Source organism: Spermophilus citellus (assembly GCF_964194105.1).
Source record: "Spermophilus citellus genome assembly, chromosome: 4".
Taxonomy (NCBI): domain Eukaryota; kingdom Metazoa; phylum Chordata; class Mammalia; order Rodentia; family Sciuridae; genus Spermophilus; species Spermophilus citellus.
The window spans coordinates 118,598,001-118,618,581 of NC_138185.1; the positions used below are offsets into that span (position 1 = coordinate 118,598,001).

Consider the following 20,581-nt stretch of genomic DNA (forward strand, 5'->3'; position numbering starts at 1 on the left):
AAAGTAGAATGCTAGAGGAAATTACCTAGCTGACTTTTTTGTAGCATCTGAGTCTGTTGATTTCAGGACACTTATTAGTTTGGTTTGACTTCTTGATTATATCTGGAAAACTAAAGCAATTAATTTCTTAAATTATTATCATTTCTTTGTAGCTATTGATGACCTTATGACTCCAGAGGAAAAAGATAAACTCTTCACTGCTATAGGTTATAGTGACAGCACCCACAACTTAACTTTACCTAAGCAGGTAATTAGTTAGGTGTCTTAAGAGGTGTTTTGTTTCATTTTATTATATTACCTTGAATTATGTAATTTATTGGCTTTTTAAGTAATTAATGAAAATATGTCATTATTAATTTCTACTTTAATTGTTAAATTCTTCAGGTCAGGTCTTATCAATTAAAATTCTCTCTTCAATTTTAGATTTAGTTGCTATAGAATGGGAGAATAATCTGATAAAAATGCCTTTCTATAGTGTTAAACTGAGTCTTTAAAATTTTTTTATTGTGATATATAACATATGTATAGATACAGCATATTCAAAGTCAGAATGTACTCCTGCTTATTTGATTGATTAGAAAGGGAAAAGGTATGTAATTACTATTAGTGTCAAGATTTACAAAATTGCCACCATCATAGACACCCCTACATCTTCCCATCATTGCTTCTTCAACAATAACGGTTATCATGATTTTTATGGTAACTGTGTCTTTGATGTCTTTTTGTTTTCTACTATAAACACTATGATTTTACTTTGAACATTTTTATCTTTCTGTAAAGGGCCTCATAAAATATGTATTCTTTTGTGTCTGGCTTTGTTGTTGAGAGATCATCCCCCCATTTATTTATTTATTTTAAAAAATTAGTTGCTCAAGACAATACAATGATCTTGACATATCATACATTTGATTCAAATGGGGTATGAATTCTCATTTTTCCATGTGTACAGATTGCAGGATCACATTGGTTATACAGCCACGTATATACATACAGCAATACTAGTGTCTGTTGTATTCTGCTGCCTTCCCCATCCTCCCTCTCCTCTCCCCTCCCATCACTTCTCTCTACCCAATCTACTATGACACATTTCTCTCTCTATTTTTTCTTTCCCCTCACACCATCATATAGGTATTTTGTATAACAATGAGGGTCTCCTTCCATCTTCCGTGTAATTCCCCTTCTCCCTCCCATTCCCTCCCACCTCTCTTCCCTATTTAGTGGTAATCTTCTTCTCATGCTCTTCCTCCCTACTCTGTTTTGAGTCATCCCCCCTTATATCAGAGAAGACATTTGGCATTTGTTTTTTAGGGATTGGCTAACTTCACTTAGTATAATCTGCTCTAATGCCATCCATTTCCCTGCAAATGCCATGATCTTGTTATTTTTAAATGCTGAGTAATATTCCATTGTGTATAAATGCCACATTTTTTTTTATCCATTTATCTATTGAAGGGCATCTAGGTTGGTTCCACAGTCTAGCTATAGTGAATTGTGCTGCTATGAACATTGATGTAGCTGTGTCCCTGTAGTATGCTCTTTTTAGATATTTTGGGTATAGTCTGAAAAGGGGAATAGCTGGGTCAAATGGTGGTTCCATTCCCACCTTTCCAAGGAATCTCCATACTGCTTTCCAAATTGGCTGTACCAATTTGCAGTTCCACCAGCAATATAAAAGTGTATCTTTTTCCCCACATCCTCGCCAGCACTTGTTATTGTTTGACTTCATAATGGCTGCCAATCTTACTGGAGTGAGATGGTATCTAGAGTGGTTTTAATTTGCATTTCTCTGATTGCTAGAGATGGTGAGCATTTTTTCATGTAATTGTTGATTGATTGTATATCCTACTCTGAGAAGTGTCTGTTCATATCCTTGGCCCATTTGTTGTTTGGGTTATATGTTTTAAAGTTGTTTAACTTTTTGAGTTCTTTGTATACTCTGGAGATTAGAACTCTATCTGAAGTGTGAGGGGTAAAAATTTGGTCCCAGGATGTAGGCTCCCTATTTACCTCACTTATTATTTCTCTTGCTGAGAGAAAACTTTTTAGTTTGAATATGTCCCATTTGTTGATTTTTGATTTTAACTCTTGTGCTAAAGGTGTCCTATTAAGGAATTTGGAGCCTGACCCCAGGAGTTGGAGATTAGGGTCAACTTTTTCTTCTATTGGTCTCTGGTTTGATTCCTAGCTCCTTGATCCATTTTGAGTTAACTTTTGTGAATGGTGAGATAAAGGGATTCAATTTCATTTTGTTGCATATGGATTTCCAGTTCTCCCAGCACCATTTGTTGAAGATGCTATCCTTTCTCCATCGCATGCTTTTAGCACCTTTGTCTAATATAAGGTAGTTGTAGTTTGGTGGATTGGTCTCTGTGTCCTCTATTCTGTACCATTGGTCTACCTGCCTGTTTTGGTACCAGTACCATGCTGTTGTAGTATAGTTTAAAATTTGATATCTCTATACCACCTGTTTCACTCTTCCTGCTTAGAATTTTTTTAGCTATTCTGGGTCTTTTATTTTATTTTTCCATATGAATTTCATGATTGCTTTTTCTATTTCTGCGAGGAATGCCATTGGGATTTTGATTGGCATTGCATTAAACCTATAGAGTACTTTTGGTAATATGGCCATTTTAATGATATTAATTCTGCCTATCCATGAACAAGGTGTATCATTCCATCTTTTAAGGTCTTCTTCTATTTCTCTCTTTAGGGTTCTATAGTTTTCGTTGTATTGGTCTTTCACCTCTTTTGTTAGGTTGATTCCCAAGTATTTTAATTTTTTTGAGGATATAGTGAATGGGGTGGTTGTCCTCATTTCCATTTCAGAGGATTTGTCACTGATATACAGGAATGCCTTTGATTTATGTGTGTTAATTTTATATCCTGCCACTTTGCTGAATTCATTTACTAGATTTAGAAGTTTCTTGGTAGAACCTTTTGGGTCTGCTAGGTATAGGATTATGCCATAGGCAAATAGTGCTAATTTAAGTTCTTCTTTTCCTATCTTTATGCCTTTAATTTCTTTTGTCTGTCTAATTGCTCTGGCCAGTGTTTCGAGAACTATGTTGAATAGAAGTGATAAGAGAGGGCATCCCTGTCTTGTTCCAGATTTTAGAGGGAATGCCTTCAATTTTTCTCCATTTAGAATGATGCTAGCCTGAGGCTTAGCATGAATAGCTTTTACAATGTTGAGGTAAGTTTCTGTTATCCCTAGTTTTTCTAGTGTTTTGAATATAAAGGGATGCTGTATTTGTTGAATGCTTTTTCTGCGTCTATTGAGATGATCATATGGTTCTTATCTTTAAGTCTATTGATGTGGTGAATTACATTTATTGATTTCCGTATATTGAACCAGCCTTGCATCCCAGTGGTGAATCCTACTTGATCATGGTGCACGAATCTTTTTGATATGTTTTTGTATCTGATTTGCCAGAATTTTATTGAGGATTTTTGCATCTATATTCTTTAGAAATATTGGTCTGTAGTTTTCTTTCTTTGAAGTGTCTTTGTCTGGTTTAGGAATCAGGGTGATATTGGCCTCGTAGAATGAATTTGGAAGTACTCCCTCTTTTTCTATTTCCTGAAATAGCGTGAAAAGTATTGGTATTAGTTCCTCTTTAAAGGTTTTGTAAAACTCTGCTGTATACCCATCTGGTCCTGGGCTTTTCTTAGTTGGTAGTCTTTTGATGGTTTCTTCTATTTCCTCAATTGACACTGGTCTGTTTAGGTTGTGTATATCCTCCTGACTCAATCTGGGAAGATCATATGACTTAAGAAATTTATAGATGCCTTCACTATTTTCTATTTTATTGTAGTATAAGGTTTCAAAATAATTTCTAATTATCTTCTGTATTTCTATAGTGTCTGTTGTGATATTGCCTTTTTTAATCCCATATGCTAGTAATTTGAGTTCTCTCTCTTCTTCTCTTCGTTAGCATGGCTAAGGGTCTGTCAATCTTATTTATTTTTTCAAAGAACCAACTTTCAGTTTTGTCATTTTTTTCAATTGTTTCTTTTATTTTGATTTCATTGATTTCATCTCTGGTTTTAATTATTTCTTGCCTACTACTGCATTTGCTGTTTTTTTGCTCTTCTTTTTCTAGGGCTTTGAGATGAAGTATGAGATAATTTATTTGTTGTTGTTTTCTTTTTTTTGAGGAATGAACTCCAAGCAATGAATTTTCCTCTTAGAACTGCTTTCATTGTGTCCCGTAGATTCCAATATGTTGTGTCTGTGTTTTCCTTTATCTCTAAGAATTTTTTAATTTCCTCCTTGATGTCTTCTGTAACTGGTTGATCATTTAGTAACATATTGTTCATTCTCCAAGTGATGTAGGATTTTTTCTTCCTTCTTTTATCGTTGATTTCCAGTTTTATTCCATTATGATTGGATAAGATGCATGGTATAATCTCTATTCCTTTATAATTTCTAAGAGTTGCCCTATGGCATAATATATGGTCTATTTTTGAGAAGGATCCATATGCTGCTGAGAAAAAAGTATATCCATTTGATGATGGTTGATATATTCTATATATGTCAGTTAAGTCTAGGTTATTAATTGTGTTGTTGAGTTCTATAGTTTCTTTATTCAACTTTTGTTTGAAGATCTGTCCAGTGGTGAGAGATATGTGTTAAAGTCACCCATAATTATTGTGTTGTGGTCTATTTGTCTCTTGAACTTGAGGAGAGTTTATTTTATGAATATAGCAGCACCATTGTTTGGGGCATATATAGTGATGATTGTTATGTCTTGTTGATGAATGGTTCCCTTTAACAGTATATAGTGTCCTTCTTTATCCCTTTTGATTAACTTAGGCTTGAAGTCAGTTTTATTTGATTTGAGTATGGCCACACCTGCTTGCTGAGTGGTATGATTTTTCCCAACCTTTCACCTTCAGCCTGTGTATGTCTTTTCCTATCAGATGAGTCGCCTGAAGGCAGCATATTATTGGATCTGTTTTTTTAATCCAGGTTACTAGCCTATGTCGCTTATGGTGAGTTTAAACCAGTAATGTTTAGGGTTACTATTGATATATGGTTTGTACTTCCAGTCATGTTTGTTTATTTATTTATTTATTTTTTCCATTCTTTGAGGCTCAAGGTGAGGCAGAGCATCACAGTGGAAAGAGTATGGCAAGGGGAAGCAGCTCAGAAAGTAGAGAGACTCCACTCATCAGATACAAAATATATACCCAAAGCCATGCCCCCAATGCCCCACTTCCTCCAGTCACACTCCACCTGCCTTCATTTACCACTAAGTAAATCCCATTGGGTGATTAGTTCACTGATTTGAGTTAAGGCTCTCTTAACCCAATCATTTCTTTGCACCTTCTTTCATTGTCTCACATGTGAGCTTTTGGGGGATACCTCATATCCAAACCATAACATTTTATTCTTAAATAATGTTTTCTTGTTTTCTTTGTATATGTTGAACATCTTTTGGGGGGTTTGTTATAAATAGTGTGTTTAAAATTTGTTTGAGGTAGAATTCATGTACAACGAAGCACTCAGATCTTAAGGTCATTTTGATGAATTTGGATAGTGGAGTATGCCTATGTAATAGCTATCCAAACCAAGATAGAGACTATTTCCATCCCTCAAACATTCCTGCTGACCTTTTCTGGTCATTTTTCTTCTCCTGCTCTCCAAAAGCAACCACTTTATGACTTATGTGACCACAAATGGTTTTTTCCTGTTCATGCATTTATGTATATTGTTAGCTTCTATTGTTCACATAATGTTTTTGGTATTCATCCATGTTGTATGAGTATGGATAGATTGTTCCTTTTAATTATTGAATAGTAGTTCATGATTCTAATATACCTCATTTTGTAAACCATCTCCTGTTGCTTAATATTTTTGTTGTTTTAATTCTTGGCTATTATCAAATAAGGCTGTTGTGAACATTCTTGTACAAGTCTTTTGTGGACATACATTTTCTGTTTACAGTGGCCTGGGAGTGGAATTGTTAATTTTTCCATGCCTGGGAGTGGAATTGTTGAGTCACAGGGCAGATGCATATATGACTTTTTAAAAAACTGGCAAATAATTCTCCAGAGTAGTCATAATATTTTATATCCACTCCAGTTATTTCTCTTGTGCCTTTTCTTTGCCACATTTGATTTTTTTAAACTACTAATTTAAGACACTCTAGTAGAAATTCCACTATAAATTTTAATTTGCATTTTCCTGATGGCTGATGATGTTGAGCATCTTTTCCTATCTTATTGGACATCTCTATATGTTCATTTGTGAAGTGCTACACAGTGCTTTTTGCCTATTTAAAATTTTTTTGTTTATTGTTTTATGGGAGTTCTTTAAATATTCAGCTTATAAGCCTTGTCGTATGTACATAAAAAGATAGTACATGCAGTCATTTGTCATTTCTGAGCTTGTATACTTGTCTGTTGATTTTCTTAATGATGGTTATTTATGAGAAAAAATAATTTAAATTTTTTATATGATTGGTACTAATATTAGATCTGTTCAACAAATCTTTGCTTACTAAAAGTTAACAAAGATAACTTGCCTTTGTTTTCTGTCTAGAAATTTTATGGTGGTCTGGGTTTTATATTTAGTTTTGCATTCATCTTAAATTAATTTTTGTGCTTAGAGTGGCACAGAAGTGAAGATTTATTTTTTTTTCCATATGCAAATTGAGTCCTTAGTTGGCCCCTTGGTTGAAAATAAATTGACTCTCTCTGTGTGGTTGTATTGTTAGACACTCCCTTGGTGGGACCTGGTTTTCTGCTTTGAACCTGCCACCCTTGCTGTTAGCTTTCAGGCTGCAACCACTTAAATTTTTAAATGTGTCTAGGGGAAAAACATTCCTAGATTCTAGAATCATCTCTTTGGTGTTTGTCCTACCTTCAATTTCACTCAATAGTTTTTGGGTCACATTTTTTTCCCCCAGTGTCTTGTAAATATTCATAGCCATGAGGAAGATGTTCTAAAGTTTTTCTTGTCTTGGCTAGAGAATGGTCTGAAATATTTAATTTGCTTTAGTGAAAGATGATGAGTTGAATATTCCTACTATACAGTGTTTTGTCATTTTTCTTAATCTCTTTTAAAACTAAGAGAAATGAATTTTTGGATCTTTTGTAAATGTCCTATTGAGCAGGCTAATTCATGGAATTTTCTAATATTCATTTATTGTAAGTATATGATGCCAGAATCTACCATATTTTATTGAATCACTTTATAATTCAAACTACTTAATTAAGAAGAAACTATTAAAGCAATAATTACTTAAACTTTAACAATTTTCATTATTTCTTACCATTCAGTATGTTGCCCATATAATGACCCTGAAGTTGATAAGTACCTCTGTTGTAATCAGGGAAAGTAAAAATATTCCGGAAATACTAAAAATTCAGATAATTGGCCTTGGCACTCAAGTATCTCAGCGACCAGGAGCACAAGCAGTGAAGTAAGTTTTAAAAAACTTATTATTTCTATTTTTATTTCTAATTATGATTTAGGTCCCAAAGAAGGAGTGTTATTCAGCATTAAATAAAATGATTAGTAAAAACTTTTTTCCTTTATGTAGGCCAAGATAGTCTTTTTTATATTTGCTTGTTTTATTTTGAAACTATAAAGCTAGTTTGTCATTTTTTCTACATACCCTCCTTTCCTTCACAAATATTATTAATCTGTAGACTCCATATTGTGAAAGCTATGCATAGGTCCAGCATTTCAAGTTGATAAGAGAGGATATGCAAAAAAGATCATAATTCAAGAAATATGTAGCTATTAACTCACTGTGAGAAGGTAATGTAAAATTAAATACCTCGTAGTCAGTGCTACACAGGCTCAGTTGTAGAAGAGAATAACTTGGCCAGGAGAAAACTTAAACTAGCTGAACAGGACACTAGGAGAAGTAGGGATGCGATGGTAGGTATTACAGGTCACTTGGAAATAGATGAGTTTGTCCATGGGCCATGTGCTTTTATTTATGTAACAGTGAGCAGAACCTCTGCAGTACTCTTGGGTTGTCTAAAGTGAGTTTTTCATGTGAATGATATGGAGTTAATAACAATAACAACAACATCAGCAGCAACAAAAACAGATTGTATGGGTAATGAATGCCAAGTCAAGGAGATTGCATTTTAACTCTGGGTAATGGGCATGAACCTGGCTTTTGAAGAAGTTTAAGGAAAACTTGTAATTTAACCCATTATATTGTAATGGATCTTATTACTTCCTCCCTCCCACCCCACATTGATTGTAGGATAGAAGCAAAATTAGAACACTGGTATATAACAGGTCTGAGACAGCAAGATTCTATACCATCACTTGTGGCTTCAATTGGTGATACTGCATCATCTTTGCTTAAAATTGAGTTTGAAACTAATCCGGAGAATAGTCCTGCTGACCAGACCCTGATCATTCAGTCTCAGCCTGTAGAGGTCATCTATGATGCTGTAAGTACAAGGAGAAAGTAATTCTATTGAAACCATCTTGTATTTCTGATGTGTTTGTCTTATTTCTCCTCTCTCATATTTAACATTTATTAATAGGTAAGTTTCGAAACAGTTTTTTTCTTGTTTCAAAAGCAGTGCACAATTAGCAATTTATGTTGATTTTTCTTATAGTTTTCTACCATAAAGTTTATTTATCTCTGCTTATGTTAAGTTTAAAAAAATACTAGTATATTAGAAAGAGTTTCATGTTCAACCAAATAGTTTATACTGACTTCCTACTCCAGTTCCTTTCAACTTATTCTTCCTTTGCTTTCAATGTTTAGAACCAATTCAGAGTGGCTTGGGAGTGATGAAAAAGAATTTCAGTGTTTACATGGGGAGAAGCACTGGCATCTAGGTGTCACTGAAAATGTTGGCTCAGGTTCTGAATCTGTGGCTGTGCCCTTGATTCTGCCTGTCTTCACACCAGCAAGATAAGCCTGGCTTGCTACTCATCACACCACTTACAGATTGGCCCTACCATCACTTATTTTTACTTTACAGTTTAGAGCTAGATTAACAGTGTATGTGAGAAGCAATCTATAAAGACTCTAGAACTCATTGTATTCTCTAATATTTTAAGAAAATAAATTGTCATTAAATTCACATAAAAATACCATCTTGAACATTTTTAAGTATATGCTTCAGTACTGATACATTCAGTCACGCTGTTATACAACTGATCTCCAAAAATTTTTTCATCTTGCAAAATCTCTGATTTTTCTTTTCTTTTTTCTTTTTTAGTATTTTCTTTTAGTTGTAGATGGACACAATAGCTTTATTTGTTTATTTTTATGTGGTTCTGAGGATCGAACCCAGGGCCTCACATGTGCAAGGCAGGCACCCTATCACTGAGCTACAATCCCAGCTCCCTGATTTTTCTTTTTTACTTTTAATTTCACATGCCAGTAAAGGTGAACAGCTTTCCTTATTGCTCTAAACTTCAAAATTCAAACATCCAATTACAGTTTCAATAAATGGAGTTTTACCATCTAATTGGAGACTAAAACCAGAAGTAATGTCTTTTGATACATATGTCACTATAGAAAATATTTGGCACCTTAATGATATGTACTAATCGGTGGCCTCTCCAGAGGAAGATATAGTATTCACCTCAGAATATCTTTAGGTTTCTCAGTTCAAAGCAACAGTTCTTTAGAATTGAGTTGAAACCTTAAAATTTATAATATAGCCGGTGTGGTGGTGCACACCTATGAGCCCAGCAGTTTGAGAGGCTGAGACAGGAGGATCATGAGTTCAAAGCCAGCTTCAGCACTAGCAAGGCTCTAAGCAACTCAGTTAGACCCTGTCTCTAAATAAAATACAAAATAGGGCTGGGATGTGACTCGGTGGTTAAGTGCCTTTGAGTTCAATCCCCATCCCCCCCCCCCCAATTTATAATATAGAAGATTATGTATAACTTGGTTGTATTTTAAAATTCTTTTACAGAAAACCATAAATGCAGTAGTTGAATTCTTTCAGTCAAATAGGGGATTAGATCTTGAGCAGATAACATCAGCTACATTGATGAAGCTGGAAGAAATTAAAGAGAGAACAGCTACAGGTAAAGAATCTGAGTGTCTATATAAGCATCAACTAAGCTTTGAAAATGTTGTCTAATCTAATGTAAACATTATATTTAAAATCATATAGGTTGTTTTCTTCTTTGATTTGTATTCAGGCTGTATTATTTAGTGGACATAGCTTAACCAAAGCCAAATATACTTTCTACACCAGATGAGAAAGAATAATATCTGGCACACATGGTTCTTGCTTGCATTACTTATAGGAACGTTGCCTCAGAATGGGCTTGAGGTGGAAATATCCCTCCATCTCACTTCTTAAGAAGTTGAATGACTAATTTTAAAGATGTGGGGTTTTGTATAATGTGGCCTCTAAACTCAAGTCAGCTATTTTATCTGGTTGCTTAACCAGGGAAATAGTAAATTATTCTGTCTTTAGATAAAATTGTAGCTGTGTTGGGTTTACTGTACTTATGTGTGCTGATGTGATCATATCCTATTGAATAGATTCAGTTTTCACCTCATATGTTGAATTGAGAATCTTTGAGAAGAATTGACACTCTTCCTAATGCTTCTGAAGTAAAATTCTTAGTCTGATTGTTAATAGTATGATCACTAATACTTAACTTGAACTTTTAATCATTTTTTTTTTGGGTCTTCTTTAGGACTTACACATATTATTGAAACTCGAAAAGTCCTTGATTTAAGGATAAATCTAAAGCCTTCTTATCTAATAATTCCACAGACAGGTTTTCACCAAAAAAGGTCAAATCTTCTCATTTTAGATTTTGGTACATTTCAGGTATGTATATATGCATTTTTGTTTTTGATAAGCTTGGTAGCTTGATATCTGATAACTTACAGTTTTTTACCTGACAGTTCACTTAAACTAAACATAGACTTACTTTTTCAAGCCTAGCTTAGAATATTTTATATATATTATATGGTGATTAAAACAAAACACCCCAGAATTTTCTGTACTGGTAGGTGATTTGACATTGAGGACTGGACTACTTTTGTCTTTTCTGAATTGGAGATAAACAGTTTTCATGGTTTGTAAAGTTTAAGTATACAGTGTTACTGTTGCTAATATATTTTGACATTAGGAAATTGTACACTAGGAGCATAGGTTTGTTTTAACTACTGTCAGTAATTAAGTATTCTTCCCCCAACCCCCTTGTTGTGTGTTAGCATCCACATATCAGAGGGAACATTTGACCTTTGATATTTTGGGATTGTCTAATTTGATTTAGTATGCTAATCTCCAGGTCTTTTCATTTACCAGCAAATATCATAACATCATTCTTTATGGCTGAGTAATATTCCATTGTGTATATAAAGCATACTTTCTTTATCTGTTCATCTGTTGATGGGCGCCTAGGTTGGTTCCATAGCTTAAGCTATTGTGAATTGTGCTTTTATAAACATTGAGGCTGTGTCACTGTAGTGACATTTAGTTCATTTTAATTCCATTGGATAAATACCGAGGACCAGGATAACTTGGTCCAGTGGTGGTTTCATTCTTAGTTTTTTTGAGGAACCTCCATACTGCTTTCCAGAGTGGTTGCACCAATTCATGTGGAAAAATAAGAGGCCCAGAGCAAAAGCAATCCTTAGTGAGAAAAGTGAAGCAGGAGGCATCACAATACATGACTTTAAATTGTACTACAGAGCTATAGTAGCAAAAATAGCATGGTATTGGTACCAACCACATATGAAGACCAATGGAACAGAATAGAGGACACAGAGACAAACCCACATTAATAGTATCAAACTAGACAAAAGTGCCAAAAACATACATTGGAGAAAAGATAGCCTCTTCAACAAATGATGCAGGGAAAATTGGAAATCCAAATGTAGTAGAATGCAATAAAACCCCTGTTTCTTACCCAGCACAAAACTAAACTCAAAGTAGATCAAAGACCTAGGTATTAGACCAGAAACCCTGCACCTACTAGAAGAGAATTATAGGCCTAACTCTCCATCGCGTCAGCTGAGGAACTGACTTCCTCAACAAGGTTCCTAAAGTGCAAGAAGTAAAATGAAAAATCAATAGATGGTATTTTATCAAACTAAAAAGCTTCTTTACAGCAAAGGAAACAATCAAAAGCATGAAGACACAGCCTACAGAATGAGAGAAAATCTTTGCCACCCACACCTCAAATAAGGTGTTAATTTCCAGGATATACAAAGAAATCAAAAAGCTTAACAACAAAAATCAAAAACAAAAACAACAACCCAAGCAGTAAATGGGCAAAGGAACTAAAATAGATAATTTTCAAAAGAAGAAATACAAATGGTCAACAAATATGTGAAAAAACTCATCTCTAGCAATTAGAACTCCTATATTTTGAATTTTGAATCTTCTGGAAAAGGTGACACTTTTAAAAAGTGTAGTCCTAAATTTCACTGGGAAGGAGGAAAAGAAAGTAGAGATTGGAACTGAATTCTAATGGCCTAATTGCTTTCATAGCATCGCTAGGAAAAGGAACAGAACCCTGCTATTTAGGTGAAGGATGCAAGGTGTAGGGGAGCTGAGCCCTAAGCCAGGAAGAAGAGTTTCCTTTTTAGTCAGGTTATTTAAGGCAGACAGCTGAGTAACTGATCTAATTATTGAAAATGTGCTTGGCACCTATTATTCAAACATAGTAGATGTATGCTAAAATATTATACTCCTAATAAAGTACTGTAAATAATTACCAATAACTTAAGTAAAGTCTGGATTTTTTAAGGGTAATCTTCTCATTTTAGTAAGATTTTTTTATTTTTAATTTTTTAAAATTTAAATATGACAGCAAAATGCATTATAATAATTCTTATTATACATATAGAGCACAATTTTTCATATCTCTAGTTGTATACATTAGTATATTCGCATCAATTCATATCTTCATACCTGTACTTTGGATAGTAATGATCATCACATTCTACCATCATTAATTACCCCATGCCCCCTCCCTTCCCCTCCAACCCCTCTGCCCTATCTAGAGTTCGTCTATTCCACCCATAACCGAAGTGTTGATGTAAGTACTTTCCTCTTGTGAAAAATTTAAGAAATTTTTTCCTCCATTTTAGCTCAACAGTAAAGATAAAGGTTTACAGAAAACTACTAATTCATCTCTGGAAGAAATAATGGATAAAGCATATGACAAGTTTGATATTGAAATAAAGAGTGTGCAAATACTCTTTGCAAGAGCAGGTAAACCACTGCTTATCCTTTAAGGTCTTAGGTTGAGTAGCTTTAGTAGTGTATGTATATATGTATATGTTTATGAGTTCTGACAACTGTTTTCATATATAGCCTGTAGAACACCAAACAGGACTTACCAGTGCAAATCACCATCACAGTTAGAAATAGAAATTTACCTAGCAACATTTTTATCTAAGCCCATTTTTGCATTGTAGCTGTTTTATCAGCTCAGAATACAAAATGAAAGTTTCATTTGGTTCAAGTGCTTCTGTCCTAATGCTTTTGGAATGTTTCAGTGTTTTTCCTTATTACTTTTATAATTAAGTATTTTACTGTATTAGCCTGTGCTTCATTTCAGTAATACTTTAACTTCTGCTTTATAAATACTTGAGAAATATATATCTACAATATAGTACAGGTTAAACATCCTTAATCCAAACATCCTAAATCTGAAATGCTCCAAAATATGAAACTTTTTGAGTATTAAAATGACACCACAGTGAAAAATTCTCCTGCTCTCATGTGACAGGTTATAGTCAAAATGAACATGCACTAAAAATATTGTGTAAAATTAATTTTCATCTTACCTGTTTAAGGTATATATGAAATATAAATGGATTTTGTTTTTAGGCTTGAGTCCAATCCCCAAGATATCTAATTATGTATATGAAAATATTCCCACACCCCCCAGAATTTCTAAATCCAAGGCATGTCTTCTGGTCTAAAACATTTTGAGTTAGGGGTACCTAACCTGTAGCTATAGTCCTAAAACTTTAAAGATAATTATTTTTCAAAAGCTTTTGTGTTTTATATTGCTTAAGTATAGATTTTTGGTCCATTGTACTTTAGTTTCTAGAGGCAATAAGTATAAACCATCCTTGAGTATAGCCCTTTATAAGTCATTGGAGGAAGGTACAGACATAATCTCTAAAAGCAGGATTTATATTCTTGTAGGATTTATAAAAACATAAAGAAAATGTTGGATTTTATGTATTAGGAGCCTGTTAATTCCTTTAGGGGAGGTACTTAAACAGATGATTAAAACTGCCTTTTCTCTTATACTTATCTGTGAATAATTGTTTGACTTACAAGGTGTAAAAGTCCATCAATAAAGATCTGCATAGGATCCTTTTAGCCACTGGGAAATCTGTTTTTCAGATCTCTTTTTTTTTGAAGAATGGTGATTATTACACGTTTTTTTGGTCAAAAAATTTAGCTTGATAAAATATTTTTGCTTTGAAATTAAATGCTAAGCTTGTATGTCTATTGCACTTAGGAACCATAAACTTATTTTTTTTTCACCTGTGTTTTCTCTCTTCACTATACCCACTCACCTTGATCACCAATTGTAGATTGAGGTAATAAACGCCTGGGTTTTTTTCCCTTTTTGTTTTGAAATGCAAGGTATTATCATATAAATGTTCTCCAAACATCTAGAATCATTTTTATATCACAGACTGACTTCTGTCAGTCTATATTGAAAATAAAGATTATTTAATTTGTTTGCTGAAAGATTTAAAAATTGGTGTTCATTGACTCTGATAACTCTTTTTTAGTAACTCAGAGTAGTTTTCCACAGAATATCTGATAATTTTTTAAAAATAATATTTTAAATTATTTTTTTTAAAGAGGAAAACTGGAAAAAGTGTCGATTTCAGCATCCATCAACTATGCATATATTGCAACCAATGGATATCCATGTTGAATTGGCCAAGGCAATGGTAGAGAAAGACGCTAGAATGGCCAGGTAATATATGCACTTCTTTTGTATTAGAAATCAACAAAGTGACCTATATCTCCATCAGTTACTAAATTTTAAGGAAGCAAAAAATGTATCTCTGCGAGCCAGAAAAATACTGAATATTCTGTCTTGGACCAGAAATAACATTTTAAAGAAGACATTTGTTTGAATTATATCTCATATATCTCATTTTAGAATTCTTATTTGAATGTTGTATGAAAATTGATAATCCATGTTTTTGAATGGATTCAATTCAGGATTCAATATCCATAAAATAAAATCTTAAAAAAATTAGAGGCTATTTTCATCCTGAAACCATATAAACTGTGAGAAATGTAGGAAAAAAATAGAAAATGAATTTTGAATTTAAATAGATAATTGTGAAATTATGTTGCTGTTTAAAAAACAGTTTTATTGTGGTATAATTCTATAAGCTATATCATTTAAAATGTCCAATGTAATGAAGTTTTGACCTATGTATAGCTCCATGAAAGTATTATTCGCAGTCAACGTACTGAATGTCTCTGTCACCTCCAAGTCTCTCTTTCCTCACCTAACTCCTTTCCCCTAGTCCCTAGGTGACACTGTATATTTGTGTTTTCTGACACTCTACATTTGTTAGGATTTTCTAAAATTTAATATGAAGAGAATCATAGAGTTTTTGGTTAGCTAATTTCGGCATGATTTATTTGAGATTCATTCATATTGTTGCATGTATCAAATAGTTCCTGATACCCTTTGTCAGGTTGATGTTAAACCAGCCTTTCCTTACCAGATAAAGCTTACTTGGAAATATTGTATTAACCTTTTAAAATATTGTGGTCTTTGCTTGCAGAAATTTTGTTATGAAGTTTTATATCTATGTTGATGGGGGGGGATATTGGTTTGTGCTTTTCCTGTTTTGTTATAAGGGTAATGTTGGTTATCTTGAAGATCTGTGGAATTGGTATTCTTTCTTTCTTGAATGTTAGGTAGATTTAGCAGTAAAGCTATCTCAGCTTGGAATTTTCTTTGGAGATAATTTTAACTACACATTCAGTTTCTCTTGTAGATACATGTCTATTCAGATTATCTATTCCTTAGAATGCTCTTTTGTGTATTTTAGTTGTTTTGAGCAAGGGTTTGAAGTATGTTTGCAGTGATTTTTTTTTGTATATTTCAAGAAATATATTCATCTTGGTTATTGAGTTTACTGGCATAAAGTTATTTTTGTATTTCCATATTACATTTTTAACACCTTAAGAATCTCTAAGGTGTTAAATCTCTAAGTTAAGTGATCTTATCTCTGTCATTCCTGATATTTGTAATTCATGTCTTTTCTTTATTTTTCTTAATCTGACTAGTGTTAATCAATTTTGTTGATCTGAAAGAACCCATTTTTGGTTTAAATTATTTTCTATATTTTGTTTCTATTTTTTTAATCTTCCTGATTTCTACTCTCCTGCTTATTTTTGTTTTCCTCTGCTTACTTTGAGTTACATTTGCTTTTCATTCTTAGTTTCTTACGGTAGAAGCTTAAGTAATTAATTTGAGGCTTTTTATTTTTCCCGATATAGGCATTTAGTACTATAAATTTCTCCATAAATACTGCTTTATTCTACCCCAATAATCCACCTAGCAATTGGGCATCTGTCAACTTGAACTGTTCACAGTTTAGTCAGGAAGCCAAACATAAACCTAAAAGAGTTCTATGAGCAGCAAATAGCTGCCAGGAAGCTATTGACACAAACAAATGTCACGCAGTTGTATTGAGTAAGGAACAGAATAGAGCAGCTGCCCAAATTTACATGACAGATAAATACAGGCTTGGTGATTTACTAGTTAAATGGATGTCCTCATGGAGCTTACATTTTAATCAGGAGAACCAAAATAAACAATTGTACAAATGATATGTCAGGTGCTTCCCACTGCCATACATATAAAAAATAAAAGTGAGAAGATAGAGAATAATGGGGTAGGTGTTCTTTGATACTGATAAGAAATCGGAGATTCTAGGAAATAAAGTATGTGTGGTGATTTTGGTTTTAAAAAGTAGACAGTTGTGAAGGATTGTCATAACAATTAGTTAATGTAAAAAGTTCTAACTGCATAAGAATGGAACATTTAAATTATCTTACATAGAACTTTCCATTCCCTGATAATGTTGTCTAAATGAAGCATGAATGGAATTAGATTAAAACATGTCCAAAGCAACTTTGACTTGACAATATAGTCCCTTCTCAAATTGATCCCCTCTTCACAATACAGAGAAGCTGACTTTGAAACCTTACAGTTAATTTATATTTTTAGATTTAAAGTATCAGGAGGACTTCCTTTGATGCATGTGAGAATTTCTGACCAGAAGATGAAAGATATGCTGTGTTTGATTAACAGTATACCTTTGCCACAGAAATCATCTACACAGTCTGCAGAGAGACAGGTAAGTGGTTATAATAGATATACTGAAACTTCTCTTTTCACAGAACTACCATTCATTCATTCATTCATTGTACTGGGGATTGAACTCACTGAGCTACATACCCAACCCTTTTTAAATTTTATTTTGAGACAGGGTCTCACTATGTTACCCTGGTTGACCTTGAACTTTTGATCTTCTGCCACCACACCCACGCCTGACTAGAAAATTATTATTTTTAAGTATTCATAGAAAGTTAGATTTATGGAATTTATGACTGAAAGGACAAGAAATAAAGAAATGAAAGTAAAAACTTTATCAATTTGTAAAACATTTTAAATAGAGCCAAAATTAGAAATCTTCTTTGTTAAATTGCCAATAAACTAATGATATAAAATTTTCTTATATGTAGGACTTAAAAGTTCTAGGTCACTTTAATTATAATGATCTTTGTAGCATAAAAGAAATGTTGTATTTCTACTTACTTTGAAATGAAATATCAGAGAGTCCACTGATGGTGATACCATTTTGCAGGGACCTGTATAAACGTGCATTTTAGTATTGTTGGCAGCAACTAAACGACACAGAATGATGAATAGAATACTGGAGTTATATTTAGTTTTGTCTTTGTAACTGTGGATGTTAATCTTAATAATTTATAAAATCTAACCAATTATTAGCTGATTACATGAGATGTCTTATTAGAAAGTTTGTGTATTGTGTGTATGTATCTTTTCATCTCTGTCTTCTATTACTTTTTGTTCTTTGCCTCATTTATGTATATTTAGTCTTGCTAAATCAGTAATTTTAAGAAAGCTTTTTATATTCTTTGCCAGATATCCTCAATTCCTATTATTTCAGAAGGGACCAAAGGTCTACTTGGTACTTCACTGTTGCTAGATGGAGTAGAATCAGGTAAGAAATATAAACTGTTGCCAAGCCAAGCCTATAAATTGTAATCTAGAGATAACATTTTCAGAAAATAAAGGAATTCTGAAAATATTATAGTAATTTATTGGTTCTACTAACGAATGCTGTGACTTTGGGTCACTTTTTTTTTTTTTAAGCTCAGCTGCCTTCATTGGATGAATGACAGTTTGTGATTGACAGTACTTAAGATTCTAAATAAGTTACTTTATTTTAGTTTTTGCTTCATTCTCTTTGTGATACTTTTTTCTATCCTGGTCTGATTTCTTTTAATTTTGAACTAGAATGTAAGCTTTGAAAAGGCAAGATCATGTCTATCCTGGGCACTTTGATATAAGATAGGTGATCCCAATAAATATCTTACTGCATATTGAATAAATGAAATAAGGTAAAAAGCAGAATTATTTAAGTGAAAATAGTAGTGCTATTTGACTTTTAATTTGATTGTCACATGCCAAATTAAATAACTTTATGGAACTTTTAAAATTCAGACTTTTGAGTCTGTATATGAAGTTTATGTCTAATGAATTTTACTTTTCGGGAATTCAGGTTTGAGTGTTTTGTGCAGTTTGCAGTGGACATTATGTAAGACTAAATGAATATCTTTTTCCTTTAGAGTCTGATGATGAGTATTTTGATGCTGAAGATGGAGACTCACAGATTGCTAAAAGTATCAAAGGAACAGAATTTAAAAAAGCTGCAGAGATTCCAAATGAGGAACTCATTAATCTTCTACTCAAGTTTGAAATTAAAGAAGTACGTAGACTTTTTGTCCACAAATATATTTTTGTTGCCACTATCTTCTTAACTATAAGCTAGACCCAGGTATCAAGTATATTAAAAATGTGCTCTGCCTTTCTTACTGCCCAGTGCATGTGCATGCTTACACTTAAACATGTGGACTGTTTGAAAAATGAAATACTGTTTTTAAAGAAAAATGTAAGAATGACCCATGGGAATAATCTGATCTATTCTGGAATTGCCTAAGACTATTAATTAGAATTTGCATTTCTGCAGAAAATCTCTGTGACATTTATTTATTTATTTATTTTTTTGTAATTTCTACTTTTGTGCTGAATAATATTGTTTATTGTCATGGTTATAATTTGGAAAAATGTCAACTTAAAATTACCAACGTGTTTTTTTTAATTGCCTTTAAAGTCATATAGTAAAAGAAAACCTGGAAAGATATTTACAACATAAAACTGGAGAAAAAAAACATTATAATACCAACGATTATAAATTCATTTAAAATTATGTGTATACGTTTTCTTTGGTTAATAATAGTGTTCATGTCTGGATGGTGGGATTATAGTTTTTCATTTTTGCCTGTTTTCCTTTTTCATATTCTGAAGTTTGATAATAAGTTTATATTACCTTGGTAACAGAAAACAAAACCTAGTAGAGATGTTTCTTATTGATTGTTTATATCCTAAAGTGAGAGCTTATCTAAAATAATGTCAGATATGAATTGTGTGTACAAATATTATTGGTATTTGTTTTTTTTTTTTAAAGAGAGAGTGAGAGAGGGGGGAGGGGGAGAGAGAGAGAGAGAGAGAGAGAGAGAATTTTTAATATTTATTTTTTAGTTCTCAGCGGACACAACATCTTTGTTGGTATGTGGTGCTGAGGATCGAACCCGGGCCGCACGCATGCCAGGCGAGCGCGCTACCGCTTGAGCCACATCCCCAGCCCTGGTATTTGTTTTAAAAAGAGCTATGTTTTCTACCATTAGCCTTCTTTGACTTCTCTTTTTCTTTTATACTTCGATCCACAATATCAGTTAGTCCCTTGACTCTTCCAAATGCATTTAGATTATGGCTCTTCTCTTCCATTGCTACCGTACTGAGTTATCATTATCTCTTACCTGGATCATTGCAGTAGCCTCTTAACTATCTCCATTTCGATCGAATACTATGTTCTCCATACAATAGCCAAAGTAATCCTTTTAAAGTGAAACTCTAATCATATCACTACTCTTCAAAACTCCTGGCTTCATATCTTTCTCAGAGTAATGACTCAGTTTTTACCGTGGCCTATAAGGCCTTCCACAGGTCACCCCACATGAATGTTTGGCTTTGTTTTTAGTTCTTTCCCACCTTGCTCACTCTGCTGCAGTCACATTTCATTTATTCCTTCAATAAGTATGTATCCAGGTACCATCATGTACCAGTCATTGTACATGAAGGAAACAATAGTGAGGAATGTTCCTGCCTCATGGAGTTTACACTTGTCTTTTTTCTTTTTTTATGTATACCAAAGCACATTCTTTGTGCTTGCCTTTTCCTTTGCCTGTGACACCCTTTCCCTGCATGGCTTGATTCTTTACTTGCTTCAGGTAT

At 33.2% G+C, this 20,581-nt stretch overlaps 1 protein-coding gene across 3 annotated transcripts in view; it reads left to right on the forward strand.

Annotated features, from left to right (window-relative positions):
* VPS13C (vacuolar protein sorting 13 homolog C) overlaps positions 1-20,581 on the forward strand; it is a 169,969-nt gene that overhangs the window by 43,780 nt on the left and 105,608 nt on the right. For all 3 annotated transcript variants that reach the window (XM_081288661.1, XM_081288662.1, XM_081288663.1), the window contains 10 exons: positions 153-247; positions 7,288-7,430; positions 8,232-8,424; positions 9,913-10,027; positions 10,652-10,788; positions 13,062-13,185; positions 14,806-14,923; positions 17,207-17,336; positions 18,149-18,227; positions 18,856-18,995. In XM_081288661.1, the coding sequence (XP_081144787.1) occupies positions 153-247; positions 7,288-7,430; positions 8,232-8,424; positions 9,913-10,027; positions 10,652-10,788; positions 13,062-13,185; positions 14,806-14,923; positions 17,207-17,336; positions 18,149-18,227; positions 18,856-18,995 (1,274 nt within the window). The remainder of the gene's footprint in view (positions 1-152; positions 248-7,287; positions 7,431-8,231; positions 8,425-9,912; positions 10,028-10,651; positions 10,789-13,061; positions 13,186-14,805; positions 14,924-17,206; positions 17,337-18,148; positions 18,228-18,855; positions 18,996-20,581) is intronic.